Here is a 27,147-nt window from a genome sequence, read left to right as displayed (position 1 = left end):
GGTAATTAAAAAAAAAACTCTGTAGTTGCAATATAATATTAATTTCAGTGTGTGATATAGTAACTCAACATTTATATACTCTACAATGTGATTGCCACACTAAGTCTAGTAATCATCTGTCACGATATTATTGGCCCTGTTCCCCTTCACTTTTTTCATCTGCCCCCTACTCCCTTCTGGCAACCATCATGTGATCTCTTTCTGTGAGTCTGATTTTTGTTTATTTTTTAGATTCCACATATAAATGAAACCATATGGTATTTGTCTCTCTCTGTCTGACTTATTTCCTTTATCATTACCCTCCAGTCACTCTTTTAGAAAATTTCTGCAAAATGTTGGGTGCATTTGTCCAGGAACAGGTCTAGACACACTGGCATTCTACCCCCTATACTTGCTAATGTCTGATATATAATAGATATTTAGTATCTGTGTGTGTATACATACATATATGTGTGTGTGTGTTTGTGTGTGCGTGCATACACATACATATACCAGATGGGAGGGGTTTGAGGGGCATGGTGGAAAAGGTGAAGAGATTAAGAAGTACAAATTAGTAGTTACAAAATAACTGTAAAGTGAAGCACAGGGAATATAGTCAATTTTACCTAATAACTATGTATGGTGCCAGATGGGTACTAGAATTACCTGGGGAGAGGGATCACTGTAAATTATTATATAATTGTCTAACAACTATACTATACACCTGAAGTAATGTAATGAATGTCAACTGTAATTGAAATATATACATATATATGTATATATGCATATATTATATATATCCAGGAGAGTCTGAATTCCTTAAGGATAATTTAAGGGTGATTCATTTTTTTCATAGCATGTTAGATATAGTGGGTGCTACATTTCTTTCTTAAAAAAAAAAAATCTGATCTAAGGTTATTCCTGTCCATCTTTATAACTAACAGATTGGGAAATTCCTGGGAGAGTGCAGAAACTCATTCACTTGTCACAATGAGAACCAGTTGTGTCAGCCCTGTGATTAAAACTCTCTTTGGGGATCTAAAGGACCTTCTAGTGGGAGACAGACGTGCATATACAGACAGTGTGACAAGTGCTGTGTGAGCTGCTTGGGGAAGGAGGATCTTCTTTGTCTTGCCTGGGAAAGCTCAGGGAATGAGAGATTATATCTTGCAGGTGAGGAGACATTTGCCAAGCTGAGAGGGAGGAGGCTTCATCATGTACAAAAATCATGGAAGTAGAAATGTGCAAGATGTGATCAGCAGAGTGGCAGGATGTTCAGTATAGTTAAAGCCCAGGGTATGCAGGAGGTTGAAGAGTTGTCTGGAGGTGAGACTCGAAAGAAAATTGGGGCTAGAGTGTCAGGAGCTTTATAGGCTATTCTTTGAAAGTTCAATTTTTTTTCCTTTGGACTTGGCGATTCATGGACTTTTTTTGAGGTGGACTATGTGATATTTTCTAAAAATGAGTCCCATGGCTTGGGAGGAGCAGCTTAGTATGTACATTAGGGTAACGAGTCTGGAATCAGGAGTGGGTATGTCCCCTGTGTGGTCCGGGACTGTGGTTCACTTACACTCTTTGTGTCTGCACAATGGGGATAATGACATCCATTTTTCAGGTGTGTTGTGAGGATTAAGTGAAACATGCTTTGCTTGGCATATTGCTCTCACAGTCAGTAATGACTGTATCCCTTTTCTGACTCTTGGATTTGAGGGTGCTTTAGGCTTTGGAAACTTTTAGTTGTAGTGACTTCTGTGGCACCTTTTTTGGAAACCATTAGAAGTTTCCTGGGCCAGCTTGCTTGTGCCATCCCTGATGTGAGGTGCCTGTGACTAGTGACAGGATATTATGCTTTGTTGGCCTCACTGAACTGTACTTTTATTGTGCCTCAATTGAAATTTTCCTGCATTAATGGAAAAACATTTATCTTTTAAAAGTTAGGAGTTAGAAATGGAGTCAATGTATCTTCAAATGCACATTGGGACATGTCTAACTCAAGGTCTTGCAGAAGTGGCAAGAATTCGCCCAGCGGATCCAATAGAATATTTAGCATTGTGGATTTACAAGTATAAGGAAAATGTGACCATGGAGGAACTGGTAAGTATGGATCTTCTTTTAGAAATTTAGAAGAGTAAAATAATTAGGCCCATTTGTCTGCTTTTTAAGAGTTCAACATTATTATTTCTTTCTATTATAAAAACAATGTGTTTAACAAACAAAAACTTGGACAACATGAAAAAGTAGAAAGAAGAAAATTCCCAAAGAAGACCTCTATTTAGTTTTTTAGCTATTCTAGCCATTTTTCTACACATTTACCTGTAGGTTTTGTTAAACATAATTATGATCCTACTCAATGTATAATTTTAATTATGTACTCTATCAAATAAAACACATATTTCCCCAAATTGTTATAAAGTTTTCAAATGGATAGACTATAATTTGCTTAACCATTTCCCTATTGTTGGTGATTAAGATGCTTTCCAAATTGTTTTTACACGTTGTTTTATTTTCTAATTAGTCATGTGATATTTTTTCAAACAATGCTAGAGACAGAGGGAAAGGGCCGACTTGGAGCGTGAAAGAGAACTAGCTCTCATGGAGCAGGAAATGATGGAGAGGCTCAAAGCAGAGGAACTCATGTTTCAGCAGGTGAGACAAGCATGAGAGTTCCTAGCTGACTAGAATTAGTAGTGTCAACCTCAGTGTGGTGCAACGCAAATGTTGAAAAATTTCCCATCTCTGGTTACTCATGTGGTATTCTTTATTTTATTTTTTTAAGTTAGAGAAGAGGAGAAAGAAAGACAGACTGCCACATGTGCCTTGACCAGGATCCACCTGGCAACTCCCATCTGGGGCCAATGCTCGAATCAGCTGAGCTATCCTCAGTGCCTGAGGCTGATGCTCAGACCAGCCAAGCTATCCTCAGTGCTTGAGGCTGATGCTCGGACTAGTCAAGCCACTGGCTGCCAGAGGGGAAGAGGGAGAGTATGGGGAGAGGGAGAGGGCGAGGGAGAGAAGCAGATGATGATTTTTCATGTGTGCCCTGACCAGGAATTGAAACTGGGACGTTCATACACCAGGCTGACACTCTATCCACTGAGCAAACTGGCCTTGGCCAGGTGTGTTATTCTTATATCTTCATATAAGTGTTGTCCTTGCTGGAGAAGCAGCCTCAGTGAGGCAGGAGGAAAACGCAGAGAGCGTGTTCTCTCTCCCTGAGAGTGTTGCAGCGGTCAGCCATGTACATTGCTGGTTGAGTGAGAGCAGGACTGCAGAGTGCTCATTCAAGGCTGCTCGTGATGACTGGTGGGAACAGTGTGAGCATGAGGTATATAGCAGGGGAGATGGTCAGTGTGGGTAATGCTTTCAAGCAGATTTTCAGGGAAGGAGTTTTTTGTTTGTTTGTTTATTTAAAGGAACATAGTGGTTGATGTTAAGAAATAGAGGGGATAATTTCTAGAGTCAGCTTTCCATGGAGAAAAAAGGAAACTGAGTCTGGAACATAGGTTAGGCAAGTGAAAGGACACTTTGGTGAGTCCTTGATTCAAAGAAAGAGGAGAGGATGGCACTGGTGCATGTGGGTGCATCGGTTTTGTGGCACAAAGTTGAAAGCTATCTCTAACTGTTTCCTCTTTATGAAGTAGGGACCATGATCCTCTTTCAAGAATGAGGTGTTAAAGTAAGAGGTGTAGGGAGAGCGGTGAAGGGTTGGAAATGGTGGCTTTGGAGAATGGCAACTTAGTGTTATTTGGTAGCATTGAGTACCCTGATGTCGAGATCAAACATTTAAAAAGCTTCCATCTGATTCAGTTTTGTGGTTATGTGATTTTCTGCACTTAGATCTAGATAGCTGAGTGAAGATGTGGCAGAAGACCCTCTGACTGAAGGGGGTTTGGGGTAGCAGGGTCAGGGAGCTGAAGATGTTGGTAAGAGACTGTTTGGATGGATGAGTCATGGAGTATAACTAGATTGGGGAAAGTTCCAGAGAGGCTTCTGGACTAATTTAATTTTAGGAGAGATTCTCAACTAAATTTAAGTCACGCCTATAGTTCTACCATATAATACTTAACTCCACAGTCTCAACTCAAGTTACACATTTAAAAAAGGGAAAGAAGCCAACTTTTTGCATGTGTAAATAAAAACTTAAATACTGTATAGACATGGAAAATAGCTTTTTAATCTAATCTTTCATTCTTGATACTGGGTAGAACATTAGATGGATAGAGCTGTTGAGAACTTGACTGTTTCTGAGTCATCAGTTTTTAGTCATTTGGCTTAGTCTTGTGGGGAAGTTGCAAAGTGTTGAGTTGGATGTAAAACAATCATCCAAACAGGCACATGGCTGCTGCCCTTCCTCTTTGCAGCTACTGTGACTGGTGTCTATCCCCTGTCTATCAGAGTAACGATAACTTCTCAGCAGTTCTCCTTCCCCAAGACAAGTTATACCATAAAGGTAGAGATACCTAGCTTTTCTTAGCTCATCGACTTGACTTGACTTAGATAAAATTTGTCAATACTAAATATCAGACCTTTCTCTAGCTGTATCATATTAACCAGTATAAAGCAGTCAAATCGTAAGCATTGTATCGGGAGTGAAAGATATAGTGATTTTCTGCAAAAGATTTTATGGCCAGGTAAGAAATGGATTGGTGGGCAGACAAAGATGAGAGAAAGGGAAGAGATGTGAAGAGAGGGACCAGCAGAGAAAAGCTTAAGAGAGTGAGGCTGAGATGAAGAGAAACAGAGAGGCTTCCCCTGTGTTCCCCTGGATCAAGTGAGCTGGAGTTTCGGGACTCTGTTCACCTAGCTGTTGATTCCAAGAGTAGTTGTTCTCATAGTGATAATACACGCTTGAAATCCCTTGAAAATTTAGGTACTCTCCAGCAAGTCCATGTCCTTGTGAACAGGGGAGTATTTTTATTGTTTTCTACTTAAGAGCTTATTTTGGAAGTAAAAGCTTTTTTGTTTTTTGTTTGAATACCTTTCTAATGATTTTTCTTTCTTTGTGTGAAGAAAGGAATTGGATTTTGAAAATTTTCTGAGCATGTTAAGAAACTGGTTATGTCGACCAGTGTGGTTGGTATTTAACAACTGCACTTTGCATTATTATTGAGAGATTAGAGTTATTTCAATCCTTCCACCAATGTCTGAAAGTTGATTGAATGGTATGTTCCTGAATTTTGGCTACCTATCTTAGTGGCGATAATATAGGAATGCAACAGCCCTTTGTGAATAAATATTAATCACAGTTTCTTATCTCTATTTGTTAAAATGTATTATTTTTAAAAATGCATTTTAAAAATGTAGTTTTAAAATGCTCTTACTGAGATGAGTATATTAGCTTGTTTATGAGGTAGTGCTGCATTGATGGTGAGAAATTATTTTCTGGCTGGAGTTGGCAAACTCTGAGGCAAAACTGAGGATATTATGTAGGTATATTATGTAGATATAGCAAAAAAGAAAACAAATTTTCACAAATGTTTTATTGATGAAATAATATATATTTTTTAATTTTATATATTCAGTTTTAGAGAGGAGAGAGAGAGGGAGGGAGAGAGAGAGAGAGAGAGAGAGAGAGAGAGAGAGAGAGAGAGAGGAGAGAGAGACCGAGAGAAAGAAGGGAGGAGGAGCTGGAAGCATCAACTCCCATATGTGCCTTGACCAGGCAAGCCTAGGGTTTTGAACTGGCGACCTCAGCATTTCCAGGTCGATGCTTTATCCACTGCACCACCACAGGTCAGGCCATGAAATAATATTTGAATAGAATTTTTTTCGTAATATAGGCTTACTACTGAGAAAAACTAAATTTTTTTTTAAAGATAGTATTTCACTTGTTGGCATTCAAAGTTAATGTTCCCTATCATCAACGTTGATTGAAAATGTTTATCTGTGATTGCTGAGCTGAAATGAGGTTTTATGTGCTCATCCTTGAAAGTATCCCTTCACACTTGAGTCCTGCCAGGTACGTGTATCAGTTCCTGTGCATGTAATTCTGAGCATGTTCGGCTCTTGGAAGGTATTTGTAGAATTCTATTAGATTTTCCTCTTGATATTTGCTTTTTAGTATGTCATTGTATATGAATCACTCCCAGTTGAAGGTTAGCACAAGCTTCTCAATTGCACAGTTAAGTGGATTCTGAATATGGAAATGTCCCTTACATCGTGGCCTAACAACACTCTGGAACTGTCGTGTGAGCTTGGAGAGTATATCTGCCACTCCTTTGTGTGGGAATGGAGAGCTAGGACCTCATTTGAGTTTTGACAGCCCTGGAAGCCTATAAAGCAGCTTGGGATTGTGATTCAAACATTAATTGTTGCAATAGTCGTTCTGCAATGTAAGTTTTACATGTAAGCTCTGTTTTGCCTTATAATTTTAGGATGAACTGATTTTTAAAAAATTATTAAGCCTGTAGCAAGAAAGCTAATTTCCAGAGCCATTTAATCTTTGATAATAGTGGTTGAGAATGGGTCTTCCCATTCAGAAAAATTTCAATCTTGGCCCTGAGCTAAAAAGTTTACAATAAAACATTACCACTGTTAAGTCATGAAACTGCCTTGTGGTAGGGCAAGTCAAGATTTGTTCGGCTTCTGTTTCTGACAAAAATTCACATAGCTGATGATGGTTAAGTTCATAAGAGTGAATGAAGGACACTGTTGACGCTGCTGGCCCAATACACATGATAGGTTAGAGTATTTTCTGCAGAGAAGCTGCTGTTGAATAATACAATAGGCTTTAAACACTAATTTCACAGGCTTTGGAAATATGTCTGATTAGGCTTTTTTCTGTTCCACGCATATTTTTGTCATCATTTGTTGTAACACATGTTAGCAGATTTCACTTCTGGTTGTACCAAATTAATGTTTCTCAACTTCTTTGTAAATATCATTGCTTTTAGTTGTCCCATTAAGACTATTCCTAGAGGCTGATTTTCAGTCACTTCAGACTGAGCAGAAAATTGCTGAGCAGTGTTGGGAACCTTTTTCCACTCATCAAAAGCCAAGGGAAACCACGCAGAATTACCTTGTATTTGATTGACTATTGTTACTGCTCTCAATGTCATCATCTCTGTGAGCAACTAACTGTTCTCACCCAAAGGCTAATACTGTTAAATAAGCTTGTTTTCTTCTGGACACTGAAATCAAACCTGTTTTAATTAAAGCACATTTGGAAAATGTGTTTCTTTGCTTGGCTAACAAATGAGCTACTTGAAAACTTACTTTTGTTGCAGCCTCATTTTTATTTTTAATTTGTGTGAAGAAATTCTGTTGTGATGAAATACAGTCGTCCCTCGCCATATCACAGTTCACTTTTCACGGTCTCACTGTATTGCGGATTTTTAAATTGTAAATATCTAATTTTGTATCGCGGGATTTTGTGGTATATAGGTATTTTTATGTATTTATTATTTTAATCATTTTTGAGGTAAAATAAGCATTTTCTAACCTAAAAAATTGAAAATAATATAAAAATATTTTTAAAATATTAAAATAATATTAAATAAAAAAAATATGCAGTCTACAGCAGATGGGTAGACAAAGGCTCCCATGTATGGAAAATGCAGCTACGGCTGCTTCCACTTGAGCTAGTTTGCCCATGTGAGATCGTACAGGGAACACTATTGGCTGCTGGAGGAAAGGTGACCAACCAGAGCACTGTGTTCTGTATACAGTGGTACCTTAAGATACGAGTTTAATTTGTTCTGTAACCGAGCTTGTAAGTCAGTCAACTCATATATCAAACAAATTTCTCCCATTTAAAATAACTGAAATAGATTTAATTCGTTCCAGCCCTCTGAAACATCCCCAATCCATCCTAAATTATGAAAAAGACATGTTTTTAATTAAGAAACACACATGTATACTTTACCAATGCATAAAAAAATATATGAAATAAAAGAAAAAAGTGTTATTTAGTGCTGCATTCTTACCTTGGAGACAGACAAGTGCGGCTAACGGAGGTGAATGGCGGAGGAGGAGGGAGGGAGGAAGGGATGCAGGCACTGTAGACACGTAAACTGAAACTGCACTTTCTTAACACTAAATGTAAACTAAAACTGCATTTTCTTTACTTTAAACAAAACTAAAACTGCACTTTCTTTACTTAAAATGAAACCACAAAAACTTAATTGTAAAAAAATGCACTTTCTTAACTTTAAACTGAACTTAAGCTTAATATTATGTGTTTTTCATTTAATCATCACCTGTTTTTGCCTTTTTGGCTGCACTTTTGGCACTTTCACTTGCAGGACTTTTGAATAAAAATCTATCCAAAGAGGTTTGCTTTTGCCTGCCTTTTAAAATGTTATGGAAATGTGACAAACAAGTGTCATTAAAAAGTGCTAAAGCATGACCAGTTGAAACTTTTTCTGGGTGTTTCTTTTCAATGAAACTTGAAAGCTTCTCCCACATTGTCAGCATGTCTTTAATTTCACTTGTAGAAATCACTTCCTCCGACTCTACCTCCTCTTCACTACTAATCTCTTGCAGAAGCTCCGTATATTGCATCATCTGTAGCTCCTTCAACTCCTCAGTTGAGAGTTCCTTCTCATGTTCCTCAATGAGAGGGGTCCCCAAACTTTTTACACAGGGGTCAGTTCACTGTCCCTCAGACCATTGGAGGGCTGCCACATATAGTGCTCCTCTCACTGACCACCAATGAAAGAGGTGCCCCTTCCAGAAGTGTGGTGGGGGCCAGATAAATGGCCTCAGGGGGCTGCATGTGGCCCATGGGCCATAGTTTGGGGACACCTGCTCAACAAGCTTGTTTATGTCACCCTCATCTACCTCCAGACCCATCGACTTTCCAAGGGACACAATCTCCTCCAACGCTTCTACCTTAGTCTTGGTCTCTGGTTCGAATCCTTCGAAGTCCCTGTCTGCAACAACATCAGGCCATAACTTTTTCCATGCCAAGTTCAAGGTGGTTCTTGTAACCTCTTGCCATGCCAAGTCAATAAACTGTAAACATATCACGATGTTGTAGTGATCTTTCCAAAACTCTCGAAGGGTTAGATTTGTATTCTCAGTCACCTCAAAGCAGCAGCGGAACAAGTGCTTTGTGTAAAGCTTTTTAAAGTTGGAAATGACCTGCTGATCCATAGCTTGCAAGATTGAAGTCGTGTTGAGTGGGAGGTAGAGGACTTTCACGAATTTGAACTCATCGAGAATGTCATCTCCAAGACCAGGTGGGTGGGCTGGAGCATTATAAAGGATTAGTAATGCTTTCATTGGTAGTTTATTTTCTTGAAGATATTTCTTCACTGCAGGACCAAAGACAAGATTTACCCATTCAATAAAAAACTGCTGCGTTACCCATGCCCTAGCATCGGTGCGCCACATAACCTGCAGTTTTTCTTTAAGAATCTTGTGAGTCTTAAAGGCTTGAGGATTTTTGGAATGACACACTAGCAGTGGCTTTACTTTACAGTCACCGCTAGCATTTGCACATAATGCAAGGGTCAGACTGTCCTTCATAGGATTATGGCCTGGAAGCTTCTTCTCCTCTGCAGTGATGAAAGTCCTCTGGGGCATTTTTTTCCAAAACAATCCTGTTTTGTCACAGTTGAACACTTGTTGGGGGATGTAGCCTTCCTTTGTGATAAGCGCAGCAAAACGTGTGATATATTTATATTTCTCAGCTGCCTTAACGTCAGCACTCGCAGCTTCATCATGCCTCACCACTGAGTGGATGCCAGATCTCTTCTTGAACTTTTCAAACCAGCTGTGACTTGCCTTAAACGTATCTTCTGCTGCCTCTTTTGAGGTTGATGGTTCTTTCTTCTTCAAGTCGCCGTAAATAATACGTGCCTTTTCGCATATTACAATCTCTGTCACTGTATCTCCTGCCAGCTCTTTCTTTTTCACCCACACCAGCAGAAGCTTCTCCATTTCTTCATGGATATTTGTCCTTAATTGGGACAGAATTATAGTTCCTTTCACTGGGTTTGTGCTTTTGATGGCATCCTTTTGTTTAAGGATGGTACAAATTGTAGATGTATTGCGGTCGTACAGACTTGCCAGTTCAATCACTCGTACACCACACTCATGTTTTTCCTTTATTTCTTGTTTTACTTCTATCGACATCATTCTCTTCTTCTTCTCACCACTGTCCTTTACATTCACTTTCTTCGGCCCCATGATAGCACACACATGACTTGAGTGAAATTCCGAGATATGAGTCGTGATTCTGGAAGCTGCAGCTAGTTGGCACGTTGGCGCACAGGTCCAGTATCAGCAGTTTGATATACGAGTTGACTGACTTACAAGCTCAGTTACAGAACAAATTAAATTGTATCTCAAGGTACCACTGTATGTAAATAATAAAGTAAATATAAGTTCGCTATTTTGCGGATTTTCGCCTACTGTGAGAGGTTCTAAAACCTAACCCCCGCGATAAACAAGGGACCACTGTAATTGTTTTAACTTTTTAAATACTTCTGACCTTTGTTTTCATATGAGTTGATAATATTGTGATGGTACTTAATCTGGCAATATTGATATTTATTGTATTTTTTTCAGTATAGTGTCCACTGCTTAAAAAATAACCTTTGTCACTTAATTTGATAATCCAATAATCCACTCTCCACTGTGTCTTAAAAGGGCAACATTCAAAATCCACTTCTTGTTTTTACATAATGGGAGCGCACTGATTAAAAATAAATAAATATTGGGGTATAGTAGCATTGTGACACTGCAAACCGTCCAGTTAAAAATGATGTCACTGTGATGCCTAGTGTGCTGAGCAGTGATGGAAAGTGATGAGAGCGCCACCTATGGTTTGTGTTACAACTACTTAGCTGTGCTGTTTTAGTCCAAAAGTAGTCAAGCAAGTGACCAAGACAATGTTTCAATACAACTTTATTTATAGACGCTGACATTCTAATTTCACACAATTATTATTAATATTATTCTTTGATATTTTCCAACCATTAAAACAGGGGTCTCAAACTCAACTCAGCATGTGGGCCGCAGAGCAAGATCACAGCCATTCGGCGGGCCGCACTAGGTCTACAAAAGGCAACTGTTACGCAACACTTTTCTCACTGCAGTTGAAAACAAAAAAAATCAGTACAACAAGCACAATCGTACATGCAGTTTACTCAGTGTCACAAAACGACCAGAAACTGTAGTTCGCATCACAACTGCTGTTAACTAAGCTAATATCTAGCTAGGATGCTAGAGAAATGAAAAATACAAGTAGGCCCCTAGGCTTACTTAATTTTATCCAAAATATTTTGAACTTCGTGGATTAGTCTGCGGGCCGCACAAAATTGTTCGGTGGGCCGCAAGTTTGAGACCCCTGCATTAAAAAATGTAAAAACCATTCTTAGCTTGTGGGCAGTCCAGAGCTGGGGCAGATCTGGCCCACAGAATTTAGTTTGTTGATCTCTATGCTAGTGTGGCATATATGCTGAATTGGAACCAAATATATTGTTGATTATCAATGCTTTCAGATAATATAGTTAGGATTTTCTCATCCACTCTCTGTAAACAAGTTTTGGTTGTTTGAAGACCATCCTTCTATGCTTAACGAGATTGTATATGAAAAAATTATTGCAATCGCATTTGTTGCTTCTAGAACAGAGAAAATGACTTGCTTTTGTACCAATTGTGCTTTTCAACAATTAGCAGTTGAAGAAGCTTCTTTTTTTATTTTATATTTCAGAGAATATTTGTAAAAGCTAAAGTATTAAGTGGTTTTGATCATTTATTTTTGTAAGATTCTGAAATTTAGGTGGGTGTAAACTGAAATATCCTGAGACAGGTCAGAGTGATAGAGTTAATTCCTTGCAATTGATCTAACATCACTTACTTTTTTCCTGAATATTCAGCAACAGCTGGCCTTCCAGCTGGAGTTGGAAATGCAAGAAAAAGAGAGGCAGAGAATAGAAGAACTACAGAGAGCTCAAGAACAATTAGAGAAGGTAATTTGAAGTTTTATAAATGTCTGTTATATTTAAAACTTCTTAGAATTCCCAAGCTGTTTTTTTTAGAGGTTTTATCATTGGATTCATAGTTTAAGGACCTGACACACATTGGTTGTGTGACTTAAATAATTCTTAGAAGCTTTTTAGTCTCAGTTTATCTTTTTGAAAAATAGAGATAACAGTATAATATTATTAGCAATATCTCACTGGGTCATTTTAAGGATCAAATAAGATGCTATCTTAGTGTGTGCAAAACTGCTTTCTGTGCAGTTTTATAATAGTGATGTTAATAGTTCTAATAGTGAGATATCAACATTTTATTTAAGAGATTGTTATTTCTAATTATGGTGGTTGATGTTGAAGGTTTTCTTCATAATATTGGGAATAATTCTGATCTTTGACACAGTGGTGCATCTCTTTTTTTCATGTGTGATGTATTATCAATAATAATTTATATTTCAAATGTTATTATTATGGATTTTTAATGTCTTGTGTTAAGTAAACGGTACAGTAACTTAAAAAGTCCATCTTCATTTACTGTGTCTATATAATATGTCAAGCCTCTAGTTTGGCCAATGTTTCCTAGTATCCCAAAAGGATGTATAATATAGACCAAACTTTTCAATGACTGAGTTACACTTTTCAAGAGGATATTTCATATAGTATGTTTATAGCCAGTATCTATTATATAAATGTTATCCTCCTATTCCATAATTTTAAATAAAAACAGAAGCAAGTTTTATAGAATATATTTATTAATGGCTTGTGAGAGCATCATTATATGAAATAATTTTTTAAAAGTTGGAAGGGTCAATTGAATAAAAAAATTTTTTTAAAGGGTAAAATCAAAGCCTTATAGTATATAGTTTTGTTTTTGTTTTGTTGTTTGTTTGTTTGTTTTTGCAGAGACAGAGAGAGGGACAGACAGGGACAGACCAACAGGAAGGGAGAGAGATGAGAAACATCATTCTTCATTGTGGTTCCTTAGTTGTTCATTGATTGATTTCTCATATGTGCCTTGACGGGGTGGGGGTGGGGCCACAGCAGACCGAGTGACCCCTTGCTCAAGCCAGCGACCTTGGGCTCAAGCTAGTGAGCCTTGCTCTAACCCTATGAGCCTTGCTCAAACCCAATGAGCCCACACTCAAGCTCAAACCTGGGTCCTCCACATCCCAGTCCTACACTCTATCCACTGTGCCACCGCCTGGTCAGGCTAGTATATAGTTTTAAAATATACAGTTGCTGATGCTATCTTAGTTTGAGTATAATAAGGAAGATGGATATACTTGCATACATACACACACACACACACACACACACACACACACACACAAATACTGTAAATGCATACCGCCCACCTTTCTCTTCAGTAAGATTCAATGATATAAAAACAAAGGAAGAAGAAAAAAAGCATCAGGAAAAGTGATCAAAATGGTAAGAAAATTGAAAGTATTTTTTATCGAAATGCCTGATTGCTATTGGCAAGCAATGGTTGTTTGCCCTCAATCAGCAATGACAAGAATTCCCAATTTGCAGTGTGGTGAAGAAGGAAACTTTATTCAGTGCAAAATAACTCAATTGTGATACAGCACGGCTGTGGAACAGCTCTGGGGCCAGCCCTCTCTCCAGCTATATAGCTCTGCTCTGCTCCATGCCAGTCGGCTTTGTGCTACATTGGTCAGTTCCACTCTGCAGTGGTCTGCTTTTGCCTCACTCTGCTTTGGAGAGATATCTTCAGTGTTTCAGCTCAGCCAGGAAGATGCAGTCTTCACTCTTAGGTGGAAAGGGGAAATGCACTCTCCCAGCAAGAGAGTAGCTGGCTTATATGATAGAAGTCACAGCCCCTGGTCCCTGATTGGTCTGTCCTCACACAAATGAGGACTCCAAAACTTCATATCAATAGTTTGATTGGTCCAAAAGGCACTGTCCTGGTTGGTCAGAATAGAGCTGCTCTGAATGTTCTGAGCTACTCTGATGGGATGGGGAAAGCTTCAGTCCGCTTGATTGAAATAGGATTCCAGCACCTCCTTTATAAGGGCTGGCCCAGAGGCAGAAACACAGTGCAGGCAGACAGTTCAGCACTGGCTTCTCCGTGAAGCGCACTTTGCTTGAAAGGGCCCTGTGCAGAAATGGTGGCTAGGCTCTGTTTTTAAAATATGAGCCCAGTTAGCCACCAGGAGCCCTTCTAAGTAGATTATCTTTTCTTTTCTCAGGGTTCACACTATATTTGAAAGTTTTAAAGTCTATAATTTGTAGGAGGGATTGGACTCTGTTTAGTGGCTCCCTAGGGTTACACTTGTGATTTACTATCTGCAGGCATCATCGGACCTTATGACTAGAGCCATAATAACTTAGCAATCCATTTCTACTGGCTTATCACCCCTCAGCTCTCTCCTGTAAAGTACCCCAGTGTAAGGCCGGGTGCCGTGGCCATGCAGGTTCACGGAGGATAGTGGGCCATTCTGTTTATTAGAGTCTCGCAACTGCAGATGAGCAAGCAGGCAGGGGAAACCGCTTCTCTCTCTTTCAGGGCTCACAAGCAAAACAGGCCAGGAGAAAAATCCCTTCCCTGGCAAACAATAGCAAACAATGGCCCCTCCCAAAGGCAGCAGGCAAGCTGCAATTTACAATCTGCTGCCCTGAGGGCAAGCCGTACTTAGACTATACACACGTGGTTCAAGTAGAAACTAGCAAAACTAACACACTTGTTTGCCCAACACCCTGCCTTACCCATTGTTTAGACATGAGTCCATTTGTGTCTTTTTGCCCTGGCCTTCTGGTGGCTGCAGAGATACAACTTAAACTATCATTTGTGAAAGAAAGTTTATTGGAAGGATCCTGGGTTGAAGAAAGGGTTTGATAACTAAATTGTGAAGGGCTCTGGTACAGTTGGGCCTTTCAGACCCTTGGGCGCACAAGAACCAAACTGTCCCAGTAGAGCCCATGCTCTATGTCGATCAGGCATCCCTGATTCGACTTCCCTGTGCAGTGGGACACTCCTGCTGCTTCTCAGCAGGCTGGCAGCCTCTTCGAGACTACTCTTGAGGTGGCTGTGAGGATTCTTTTACCAGTGCCGACACTAGCTGCCACTGGAGGAAAGACACGAGACCAAAACACAAAGTTAGTTGCAAGAATCACACAGGCAATTTATTCCTCACAAATCTTTTTGGCGTGCGTGGGTACAGCTTAAAGGGGCCCCATTGGCGTGATCCTCTTGGCTGTTTTTGGTCAAAGGTTAGAGTGGTGTGGAGACAGTCCACATTAACGTTGGAGTCTGGGTGACTACTGCAGCAGGGGGCCCCTCAGCTTAGTATCTTTTCTGGCCAATGCCTTCTAACAGGTGTCAACCTACAGTAGGGGTCAGGAACTTTTTGGCTGAGAGAGCCATGAATGCCACATATTTTAAAATGTAATTTCATGAGAGCCATACAATATGTTTAACAACAAATACAAATAAATGTGTGCATTTTATGTAAGAACAACACTTTTAAAGTACAATAAGTCTCTGAATTCTTTTTAATAATGTTGTTATGCTGTTGCTAACCAATAATGAATAAAATACTTCTTACCATTAATGTGACTTCTGGTGCTGCATGGTTTTGCTGATGGCTTTGTAGTCTGGTTGATACGTGGTGAGGTTAAGCTTCATGCAGGCGTTGAGACTTTCATCTGTTAAACGTGATTGTAGGTTGGTCTTAACGTTCTTTAGATGTGAGAAAGACTGCTCACATGCATACGTAGAGCCAAACATTGTCAGTACAGCAATACTCACACGCTGCAGTGTGTGGTATGTGACGGAAGTGCGTTTCAAGTTTTGACAATCAGCTGGTCCGCAGGTTGAAGTTTTTTCATTTCTCCCCACTTGTGTTTGCTCGCCAACTCTGCTTGCTGTCATGCAAGTCTTTCCAAATCTTCATTCAGTGACTTGAACTTATTCACCCACATGGTTGAGGCCTTCAGGTCAGCAGCTTGTAGCTCAAAATCTCTGATGGAGACACTGGGGATGTAACTCAGGTCGGCACTGTCCACTGCACACTCATGTGGATGGGTGATGAACTTAAAAAGACAAGTGCTCACAAAACTCTCCAAAGTGCACTTTGAATGACTGCAGGAGATTAGATGTGAAGCCCGCTAGCTGCTGAAGATCAAGATGTTGAGCAGGGTCACTTGCTGTGCATGCATCTTTAAACTCTCAGTTTTTCAAAGTGTAGTTAACGACCTGTTTCAATGTCTGTGATGAAGAGTTCTAGCTTGTTTTCAAATGCAAACACTGCTTGTTGAAGGGATAAGATGTATTTTCAACACCTTGCATTTTCACATTGAGCTGGTTCAGATGTTCAGTCATGTCCACGAGATAGTAGAACTTCAGGAGCCACTCAGTGTTAGCTAACTCAGGATGCTCGATGTTTTTCATTTCAAGAAAAGTCCAGATTTCACTCGTACAAGCTGCAAAACGGCTGAGCACCTTCCCTCTTGACAACCAACGCACATTGCTGTGCAGAAGCAGACCAGGATAATTATTCCCAACTTCATACAGCAGTGTTTTAAACTGGCGATCATTTAAAGCTCAGGCAACAATAAAGTTGACCACCCGAATGACCAGTGACATCACCTCACCAAGCTGCTCACCACACATCTGAGCACAAAGTGCCTCCTGATGTAGGATGCAGTGAAAATTTAGGATGGGTCTCTTTTCACGTTCACGAAGAAGCGCTACAAATCCTCTGTTTTTCCCCACCATGCACGGAGCACCATCAGTACACGCCGATCTAAGTTTATCCATTGGTAGATTTGTTTCTTTAGCGAACTCAGTGAAAGACTTGAATAAATCCTCCCCTCTTGTTGTCTCTTTCATAGGCAAAACAGCAAGATTTTCCTTATGTAATGTGTCACCTACAGCATACCATGCAATCACGCTGAACTGGGATAAATGGCTTACATCTGTTGACTCATCCAAAGCGAGAGAAAAGAATGGTGCTGCATTTATGTCCTTCACTTGTGTTTCCTCAATTTGATTTGCCATCATGATGGTACAATCGTGAACAGTTCTTGCCGACAGAGGCATGTCTTTTACTTGTTTGATTATCTTGTCTTTATCTGAAAAGTAATCAAAAAGTTCATTGGCAACATCAAGTTTTGACATACTCCCCATCTGTGAATGGCTTTCCGTTTCTCACAATTGCTAAAGCACCAGCAAAGCTAGCTGAATTCCAGTCACCTTGTTGGGTCCAAACACGGAGTTGCTGCTGACTAGCTTGCACTCTGCACAGTAGGTCTTGACATGCTTTCTTCCTGCTGTCCCCTGCTGGATATTTCAATGCAAATGTAGTATGGCATGTGTCGAAGTGCTGCTTTATATTTGACCGTTTCATTGATGCAATTTTATCATTGCATATTAGACACTGCAGAACCTGCTTTCTCCACAAAGGCAAATTCCTCTGTCCACTTCTGCTGAAAAGTACGATACTCCTCAACCTTTTTTCTTTTAGCCATCTTCTTCGTCAGTAGGGTTTCTGCAATTAGCTAGATGACTACTTGATTAAGAGGAGGGAAGTGTCACATATTCATCTGTTGGCTGAAAGAAAGGGTCCCATTAGAACATGGACTTTCCTACTACAGCCATGTGGTGGTAGGTTGAGCTGTTGCAGAAGAATAAAATAACCTTGAGAAATATACCATATATGTCCCCTATAATTACGATGATCATTTATGTGGTCACATGATCACTAATCTTTGAGCAGCCAAAATAAACCAACTGAGGATCAGTTAGGTTACTCTGCTGCTCTAGAATGAAGAGATAGAGGCCACAAAGAGGCTTGCTTGGTTAGAATAATGTTTTCACATTCAGAACAAGGCCTCTGATGTGCTCAGAGTATTATAGAGGGCATTGCTCAGGAACATGAGAGGTTTTGTGTATTGGATAGTGATTTGGGCCAGATTAATTCTTTCAGAGGTGTTTACCTCTTTCTTACTATATGTACAATTCTACTTAACTGCAAGTTCTCTCTAAAATCTCGTAACAGTTTATTAAAATTTTTGTTTTGCTACTTCTCATATTTGCTAATAATTTGGCTTCAGGTTTGATGTTTCAGCCCATTTTATTATTTTTTAAATTGTATTTAATTGTAAACAAAACATGGTTGTCTTCTATTAGCATAGAGTATTAAATGAGACTAATTGCCCTGGCCAGTTGGCTCAGTGGTAGAGTGTCAGCCTGGCATGTGGAAGTCCTGGGTTCAACTTCCAGTCAGGGCACACAGGAGAAGTGACCATCTATTTTTCCACCCTTCCCTCTTCTCTCTCTCTGTCTCTTTCTCTTTCCCTCTTGTAGCCATGGTTTGATTGGCTCGAGTGAGTTGGCCTAGGGTTCTGAGGATGGCTTCCTGACCTCTGCCTCAGGAGCTAAAAAATAGCTCTAGTTGCAACTGATCAATGGACCTAGATGGGCAGAGCATTGCCCTCTAGTGGGCTTGCCAGGTGGACCCTTGTCAGGGCACATGCTGAAGTCTGTCTCTCTGCCTCCCCTTCTCTCACCAAAAAATAAATAAAGAAAGAAAAAAAAAGAGACTGATTGGCAGTTTTGTATTAATTGTATTCACATCACTCATTTAACCCTTTGAGTAGTGAGTTTTTTTCATGCTTGCTGAAGGGTTTTTTTTTCAAAATATAAAATTAGTTTCAGTTACAGTTTTGTTAAAATCATGTTTGTTTGCTAACCATTTTTTAAAATGTTGGCTTATACATTTTTAAAATAAATTTTTTTGTAAGATTATACTCTGAATTGTCAGGAGGCACAAGGACATACATGAACATTCATACTACTCAAAGGGTTAGGAGTGGTAACATTTTCACTGTTAAATTGATCATAGTATTATATAAAAATAAAAATGCTTGAAAATTAAACATGTAATCAAAATTAAAAGTATATTCAAAGTATTTTTCTTTTTTATATATTATAGGAGATGAGAATGAAAATGGAACATACAGCTAAGGATGAAGATACTTCATATACAGAGGTGAGAAGAAAAAGTTATTCTATGTTATGTGAAATAACTGAGTATCTTGGAATGTAAAGCTTAATTTTGATACATTAGTTGCTAAGTGTTTAATAAGGAGATTATCAAAACTGATAGCCCAGGCCGTGGCTGGTTGGCTCAGTGGTAGAGCGTCGGCCTGGTGTGCAGAAGTCCCAGGTTCGATTCCCAGCCAGGGCACACAGGAGAAGTGCCCATCTGCTTCTCCACCCCTCCCCCTCTCCTTCCTCTCTGTCTCTCTCTTCCCCTCCCGCAGCCAAGGCTCCATTGGAGCAAAGATGGCCTGGGCACTGGGGATGGCTCCTTGGCCTCTGCCCCAGGCTCTAGAGTGGCTCTGGTTGCAACAGAGCAATGCCCCGGAGGGGCAGAGCATCGCCCCCTGGTGGGCAGAGCTTCGCTGCTGGTGGGCGTGCCGGGTGGATCCCAGTCGGGCACAAGCGGGAGTCTGTCTGACTGTCTCTCTCCGTTTCCAGCTTCAGAAAAATACCAAAAAAAACCCAACCAAAAACAACAACAACAAAAAACAAAACAAAAAACAAAACTGATAGCCCAAATATATATACTAGTAACAACAGGTCACAAATATAATGTGCTCTACATTTTAAAGCAAAATTTCAAAATGGATAAATATTGGATATTCAGTTTGTGTTTGTATTTCTTTTTAGGTGAGAGGAGTTGAGATAGTGAGGCAGATTCCTGCATAGGCCCCAACTGGGATCCACCCAGCTACCCTATCTGGGGCCAATGCTCAAGTACTGAGCTATTTTTAGCACATGAGGCTGATGTGCTCCAACGGAGCTATCCTCAGTGCCTGGGGCCACACTCAAACCAATTGAGCCACTGGGGAAGAAGGAGCAGAGGAGAAGCAGATGGCCACTTCTCATGTGTGCCCTGACCAAGAATTGAAACTGGGACGTCCATATGCCGGATCAACACTCTATCCGCTGAGCCACCAGCCAGCACCTATGTTTGTATTTTTAAAACCCAGAATATTGTGAGATATTGGCCACATGATTACTTACTTATAATGACATATTTTAAATTCTGAATGTATTTTTAAAGCAGGTTTTAAGATTTATTCCTAGAATTCTCGTGTCATTAACAGGTAATGGTTCATTCCATTAATTAACAATGCTGAATTTTAGTGTTGTAATTTGGAAATTTTTTATCAAAATGGAAAGAAAATGAATATTAATTTTGAATTCATCTAAAAGTAAACATGAATTTTACAATTGTAGGACACGGTAACAGAATTGAGCAAGACACTAGCTGAGATTAGTGATCGATACGGGGCCCCTAAACTGAGCAGAGTGGAAGAGCTTGATGAATCAATGCTATCTGATGTAAGTATCTTTAGGAGAGTGTTTTGTGAAAACCAGATTTTTTTACTTTAGGAAAGCCTTGTACCCAGGAGGCCAGGGTTGGTTGGCAAATGGGTCTTTTGCTTCATAGAAAGAAAACCAGTTCCCTGACAGGGAGCTGACCAAATCCTTATTTGGCCCTCTGTGGACATGTATGGCCAGCCACAGGGTGAGAAAGGGCACTTGTTGGACTTCTTCCAAATATATCAGTGCTGACAAGAAGTCCCATGTCGGGGTAACAGTATGGTGTCTTGTGCAGAGGGCGAGATATGTATTTTGGAGTTAGGTTTTGATATTTTCAAAATATGTGCTTTAAAATTATTTGATTAACTACATAATCTTTAAATTTGGGGGCCAACATTTTGATTCTCAATAGCAAACACTGGAACCAAATAAGAATCTTAATGGCAGCATATGCTTTCGCAGATTCTAAATGTTTTTATATTAAGAAACATACAGTGTTTTCTATGCACCAAGCACTGTGCCTGACACTGTTGTAAATGAAACAGTTTTTTACCTTGTCTATAGGAGCAACAGATGACTGAACAAGCAATAGTCATTGTTAAAGTAAGCAGGCAATTTATTGTCCAAACCAGTATGTTTGAGAGTGGACGGAGGAGCTAATGATAATGACTCAGGCCAGCAGATGTAAGCCAGGACTGTCCTAGAAGACAGGTACATTTGGTCATCATAGTCAGTGTGCACTGACAAGTCGGACAGCCTCTCAGTTGAGGAACCTTGCTCCTGAAGGCTTCCTAAATGGAGTTGGTGGGAGGTGTCCTCAGTGGGAGGTGGGGCTAAGAGCACAGCCAGTGTGAAGACCCGCTAGGAAGGACTATGGAGAATGTGAAGCAGGGAAGATGAGACAGGTAAGGGCAAGGTAGAGGCCGACCTGTGAAAGAACTTGTAACCTGTGCTCAGATGATTTGATTTTATCTAAAGGCAGTAGGAATGCCATGAAACTAGAAATCAACTATAATAGAAAAACTGAAAAACATTGAAACACTTGGAAGCTAAATAGTATGTTATTAAATAATGAATGGGTTAACAATGAGATCAAGGAAGAAATAAAAAATTTCCTTGAAACAAATGAAAATGAACATACAATAACTCAAAATCTATAGGACACAGCAAAAGCAGTCCTGAGAGGGAAGTTCATAGCATTACAGGCATACCTTAAGAAGCAAGAAAAGGCTCAAATAAAAAACTTAATCATGCACCTAAAAGAACTAGAAAAAGAACAACGAATCCCAGAGGAAGTAGAAGGAAGGAAATAGTAAAGATCAGAGTGGAATTAAATGACATAGAGACTAAAAAAACGATACAAAAGATCAATGAAACCAAGAGCTGGTTCTTTGAAAAGGTAATCAAGATTGATGAACACTTAACCAGACTCATCAAGAAAAAAAGAGAAAGGACCCAAATAAATAAGATTAGAAATAAAAGTGGGGAAGTAACAACTGACACCGCAGAAATACAAAGAACTGTAAGAAAATACTATGAAGATCTATATGCCAAAAAATTGGACAACCTAGGCAAAATGGATAAATTCTTAAAAATATACAATTTTCCAAAACTCAATTGAGAAGAATCAGAAAACCTAAACAAACCAATTACAACAAATGAAATAGAAGCAGTTATCAAAAAACTTCCAGCAAACAAAAAGTCCTGGACCAGATGGCTTCACAGGCGAATTTTACCAAACATTCAAAGAAGAAGTAACACCCATCCTTCTCAAGCTATTTCAAAAAATTCAAGAGGAGGGAAGACTTACAGGCTCCTTTTATGAGGCAAACATTGTCCTCATTTCAAAACCAGGTAAATATACTACAAAGAAAGAAAACTAAAGGCCAATATCCCTGATGAACATAGATGCTAAAATTCTCAACAAAATATTAGCAAACTGGATCCAGCAATATGTCAAAAAGGTCATACATCATGATCAAGTGGGATTTATTTTAGGGAGGCAAGGCTGGTACAATATTCGCAAATGAATAAATATGATTCATCACATAAACAAAAGAAAGGATAAAAATCACATGATTATAGGTTCTGGCCGGCTAGCTCAGCAGTAGAGTGTCCAACTGGTGTGTGGAAGTCCTGGGTTCAATTCTCAGTCAGGGCACACAGGAGAAATGCCCATCTGCTTCTCCACCCTTCCCCCTCTCCTTTCTGTCTCTCTCTTCCCCTCCCATAGCCAAGGCTTCATTGGAGCAAAGTTGGCCTGAGTGCTGAGGATGGCTCCATGGCCTTTGCCTCAGGCACTAGAATGAATCTGGCCACAACAGAGCAATGCCCCAGATGGGCAGAGCATTACCCCCTGGTGGGCATGCTGGGTGGATCCTGGTCGGGCACATGCGGGAGTCTGTCTGACTGCCTCCTAGCTTCTGATTTCAGAAAAATACAAAAAAAAAAATCACATGATTATATCAATAGATGCAGAAAAAGCATTTGATAAAATCCAGCACCCATTTGTGATCAAAACTCTCAGCAAAGTGGGAATACAGGGAACTTAACATGATAAAGGCCATCTATGACTAATCAACATCCAATATCATACTCAATGGGCAAAAATTAAAAGCATTCCCCTTAAGATCAGAACAAGGCAGGGTTATTCAACATAGTTCTGGAAGTCTTAGCCACAGCAATAAGACAAGAAGGAGAAATAAAAGGTATCCAAATTGGAAAAGAAGAAGTAAAACTATCATTATATGCTGAAGACAGTATGCTGTACATAGAAAACCCTAAAGTTTCAGTAAGAAAACTACTAGACCTGATAAATGAATTCGGCAAGGTGGCAGGATATAAAATTAATATTCAGAGATTAGTGGCATTTTTATACACCAACAATAAAAGTCAGAAAGAGAAATTAAGGAAACAATCCCCTTCACTATTGGAACAAAAAAAATAAAGTACCTAGGAATAAATTTAACCAAGGAGGTAAGAGGCTTGCACTTGGAAAATTATGACATTGAAAAAAGAAATCAAGGAAGATACAAACAAGTGGAAGCATATACTGTGTTCATGGATAGGAAGAATAAACATCTTTAAAATGTTTATACTACCCAAAGCAATCTATAGATTTAATACAATTCCTATTAAAATATCAGTGGCATACTTCAAAGATATAGAACAAATATTCCAAAAATTTATATGGAACCAAAAAAAAAAAAACCCCGAATAGCCTCATTAATCTTTAAAATGAAGAATAAAGTGAGAGGTATCACACTTCCTGATATCAAGTTATCCTACAAGGCCATTGTAATCAAAACAGCTTGGTACTGGCATAAGAGCAGGCATACAGGTCAATGGAACAGAAGAGAGAACACAGAAATAAACCCATGCCTTTATGGTCAATTGATTTTTGTTTTGTATTTTTCTGAAGTGAGAAACAGGGGAAGTCAGAGAGACAGACTCCCACATGCACCTGACTGGTATCCACCTGGCATGCCCACCATGGGGCGATGCTCGGCCCCTCTGGGTCGTAGTTCCATTGCAACTGGAGCCATTCTAGTTTCTAAAGCAGAGGCCACAGAGCCATCCTCAGTGCCCAGGCCAACTTTGCTCCAATGGAGCCTTGGCTGTGGGAGGGGAAGAGAGAGAGAAAGAGAAAGGAGGGGGGTGAAGAAGATAGGTGCTTCTCCTGTGTGCCCTGGCCCGGAATCGAACCCAGGACTTCCACATGTCCAGCTGATCTCTACCACTGAGCCAACTGGCCAGGATTATAAAGAAATTTTAAAACTCAACATCAGGAAGGCAAAAGATCAATTAAAAATGGGCAAAGGAACTGAATAGACACTTCTCCAAAGAGGACATACAGATGGCCGATAGGCATATGAAAAAATGTTCAATGTCACTAATCATCAGAGAACAGCAATTAAAACCACAATGAGATACCACCTCACACCTGTCAGAATGACACTCATTAACAAATCAACACACAATAAATGCTGGCGATGGTGTGAAGAAAAGGGAACCCTCCTGTACTGCTGGTGGGAATACAGACTTATGCAGCCACTGTGAAAACAGTATGGAGATTCCTCAGAAAATTAAAACTGGAACTGCCCTTTGACCCAGCTATCCCACTTTTAGGAATATATCCTATGAATACCAAATCACTGATTCAAAAGAAGAAATGCACCCCCATGTTTATGGCAGCATTGTTTACAATAGCCAAGATCTGGAAACAGCCCAAGTGTCCATCAGTGGACGAGTGGATTAAAAAGCTGTGGTACATATACACAATGGAATACTACATGACTATGAAAAAGAAGGAAATCTTACCTTTTGCGATGGCATGGATGGACCTGGAGACTATTATGCTAAGTGAAATAAGCCAGGCAGAGAAAGACAAATATCACATAATCTCACTTATATGTGGAACCTAATGAACAAAGTGAATGGAATAGAGGCAGAGGTGGGGTCACAGGGAGCAGAGACACAGCTGTCAAAGGGAAGGGGGATGAGGGGATGGGATCAGAGAAATTGAAGGGATTAGTGAAATTATATATACATAACACAGAGATACAGATAACAGGACAGAGGGAAGGGGGAGTAGGGGGAAGGTGACAAAGTGGGTATAATGGGGGGCATGTGGTTGGTGGTGAGAGTGTTATATTGAGTGGGACTCTTGAATTCATATTAACACAATAAATTAAAGTTAATAAAAATTAAATAAATAAATAAAGGCAGTAGTGGCCAACGTGATCAAAGCTTCAGTTTAGAAAGGCCATCTGGCTACAGCGTATAGAAGAGAATGGAGTGATGGGTTTGAGAAGGAAACTATGTGGTAATCTACACAGAGATGACCTTGATAGAAACTATGTGGTAATCTACACAGAGATTACCTTGATGGCCTGCAGCAGCAAATGGTGCTTTTAAAAGCTGTTCGGAAAGTGGAGGCTGGAAGGACTGGGTGCTAATCAGTCAGTGGAAAATGTTTTATTAAATGTTTTGGTACTCTGCAGGGTGCTAGAAAATACCAGTGAACAAAACAGATTGGGCCTGACCAGGTGGTGGCACAGTAGATAGAGCATTGGACTGGGATATGGAGAACACAGGTTCGAAACCCCAAGGTTGCCGGCTTGAGCATGGACTCATCTGGCTTGAGCATGGGCTCACCAGCTTGAGCATGGGGTTGCTGGCTTGAGCATGGGGTCATAGACATGACCCCAAGGTTGTTGGCTTGAGCCCAAAGGTCGCTGGTTTAAGCAACGTGGCACTCACTCTGCTGTAGCTCCCCCGCCTTGCCCCCGGTCAAGGCACATATGAGAAAGCAATCAGTGAACAAGTAAGGAGCCACAACTAAGGAGCCACAATGAAGAATTGATGCTTCTCATCTCTCTGCCTTTCTGCCTGTCTGTCCCTATCTGTCCCTCTCTCTGTCCCTGTCTCTCTCTCTAAAAAACAAACAAACAATTGAGTGCTGCCCTTTGTATGTGTGTTTGTGGGGGCGTTCTGAGAGGGCAGTGGGGAAAGCTGACCTGCTGGGTATGTCTCCAAGGCACATTTAAGAAATCAGCCTGAGATACACCCAGAAGGACACAAAGATGCTTCCAAGGAACTGAAGCAGTCAGCACTGGTGATGGGTTGCATGGAGTGGGAGAGTGGTGTGGGGCTGGAAGTGTGCTACAGGCCAGGTCACACTGGGCTCTCTGTGTCCTCTAGGGATTTGGGGTTGAAGTGCAGTGGGAGTCATTGAAAGCGTTTAAGTATTAGGTGTGTGATTTTAGAAAGTGGAGGGAGGATTTAAATGGGCAGGAGTGGAAACAATAGACCACTTAGGAGGTCTTATCCCAGTCTGGGGCTAGGGCCAGGGTGCAGATGGCAGAAATGGGTAGAACTGAGTGGATTAGATAGTCACTGGAAGGATAAGGGAGAGAAAGAAATCAAGGATGATGCCCAGATACCTGTCTTGGGCAGCTGGATCATTTTTGAGCTTTACCATGTATTGAGATGAGGAACATAAGAAGAGAGATTTTGTGCAAACAATGGCTTCAGTTGTGAACATGTTGAGTTTCAGGTGACTCTCAGACATGCCGGTGAAAATAGCTAAAGGCCCCTTGAGGTACAAAAGCCAGGTGTGAAGGACAGGAGAGAGATCTGGGCAGGATATGGGACTTCAGCAGTCATGGGCATCTATGGGCATATATGCTAAGTGAAGCCTGTAGGCACCTAGGAAAGCATGCAGAATAAAGGTGGGGCGCTCAGGATGAAACCATTAGAAATGCCAGCATTTAAGGGATGGGTGCAGGAAGAAGACTCCTGCAAGAAGGATTAGGATATCAACAGGATAGCAAGAGAAGTAGAAGAAAGGATGAGTTGTAAATTCATAGTGAACACAGTTATTATATTGATTTGGATTTTATTTGAAATTATGAAAAAGCTTTGGTTACATAGTCACATAGAAACTATCTAAATTCTTTTTTCTTTGGCTCATACATGTCCATAGTTCTAAATGTATTAAAACATATTTACTTTTTATTTTGCTTTTAGGTTACATTGAACATTGATCAAGATTTATAGAATCAACCAAACTAAGAGCAATAACTTTGTCTGCTTGGTTCAAGTTTCAAAATAAAAAGTTCCTGATTGTATTTTTTTCTTCCACACTTGAATTCTACTTTTTCCCCTTCTAAACACAGCTTTATAAATGGACCTTAAAATACTGCTTTGGAATCCCTGATGCAACTAGTCATTCATATGATCCCATTTAGAGAACAGGAGGGTTTCCCAAAGCAACCAAAAGGGGCAAATGAGAGATAAACTGACAAGAATGTGTATATCTAAGGACAGGATTGCCTGCAATGAGTTACTATCTGTGAAAAGTGGGAGAGGCGCCTGTTTGGG

The 27,147-nt window shown here is 40.0% G+C and overlaps 1 protein-coding gene across 1 annotated transcript; it reads left to right on the top strand.

Moving 5' to 3' along the window:
• Positions 1-1,926: 1,926 nt before the first annotated feature.
• On the top strand, positions 1,927-26,823 carry DYDC1 (DPY30 domain containing 1). The gene is made up of 6 exons (XM_066349521.1): positions 1,927-2,073; positions 2,524-2,625; positions 11,808-11,900; positions 18,863-18,919; positions 20,176-20,280; positions 26,794-26,823. The coding sequence occupies exons 1-6, from the start codon at positions 1,927-1,929 to the stop codon at positions 26,821-26,823; spliced, it is 534 nt and encodes a 177-aa protein (XP_066205618.1).
• Positions 26,824-27,147: the final 324 nt, after the last annotated feature.

The sequence above is a fragment of the Saccopteryx leptura genome, chromosome 9, assembly GCF_036850995.1.
Source record: "Saccopteryx leptura isolate mSacLep1 chromosome 9, mSacLep1_pri_phased_curated, whole genome shotgun sequence".
Classification (NCBI taxonomy): Eukaryota; Metazoa; Chordata; class Mammalia; order Chiroptera; family Emballonuridae; genus Saccopteryx; species Saccopteryx leptura.
This window is presented reverse-complemented; position numbering and strand designations above follow the sequence as displayed.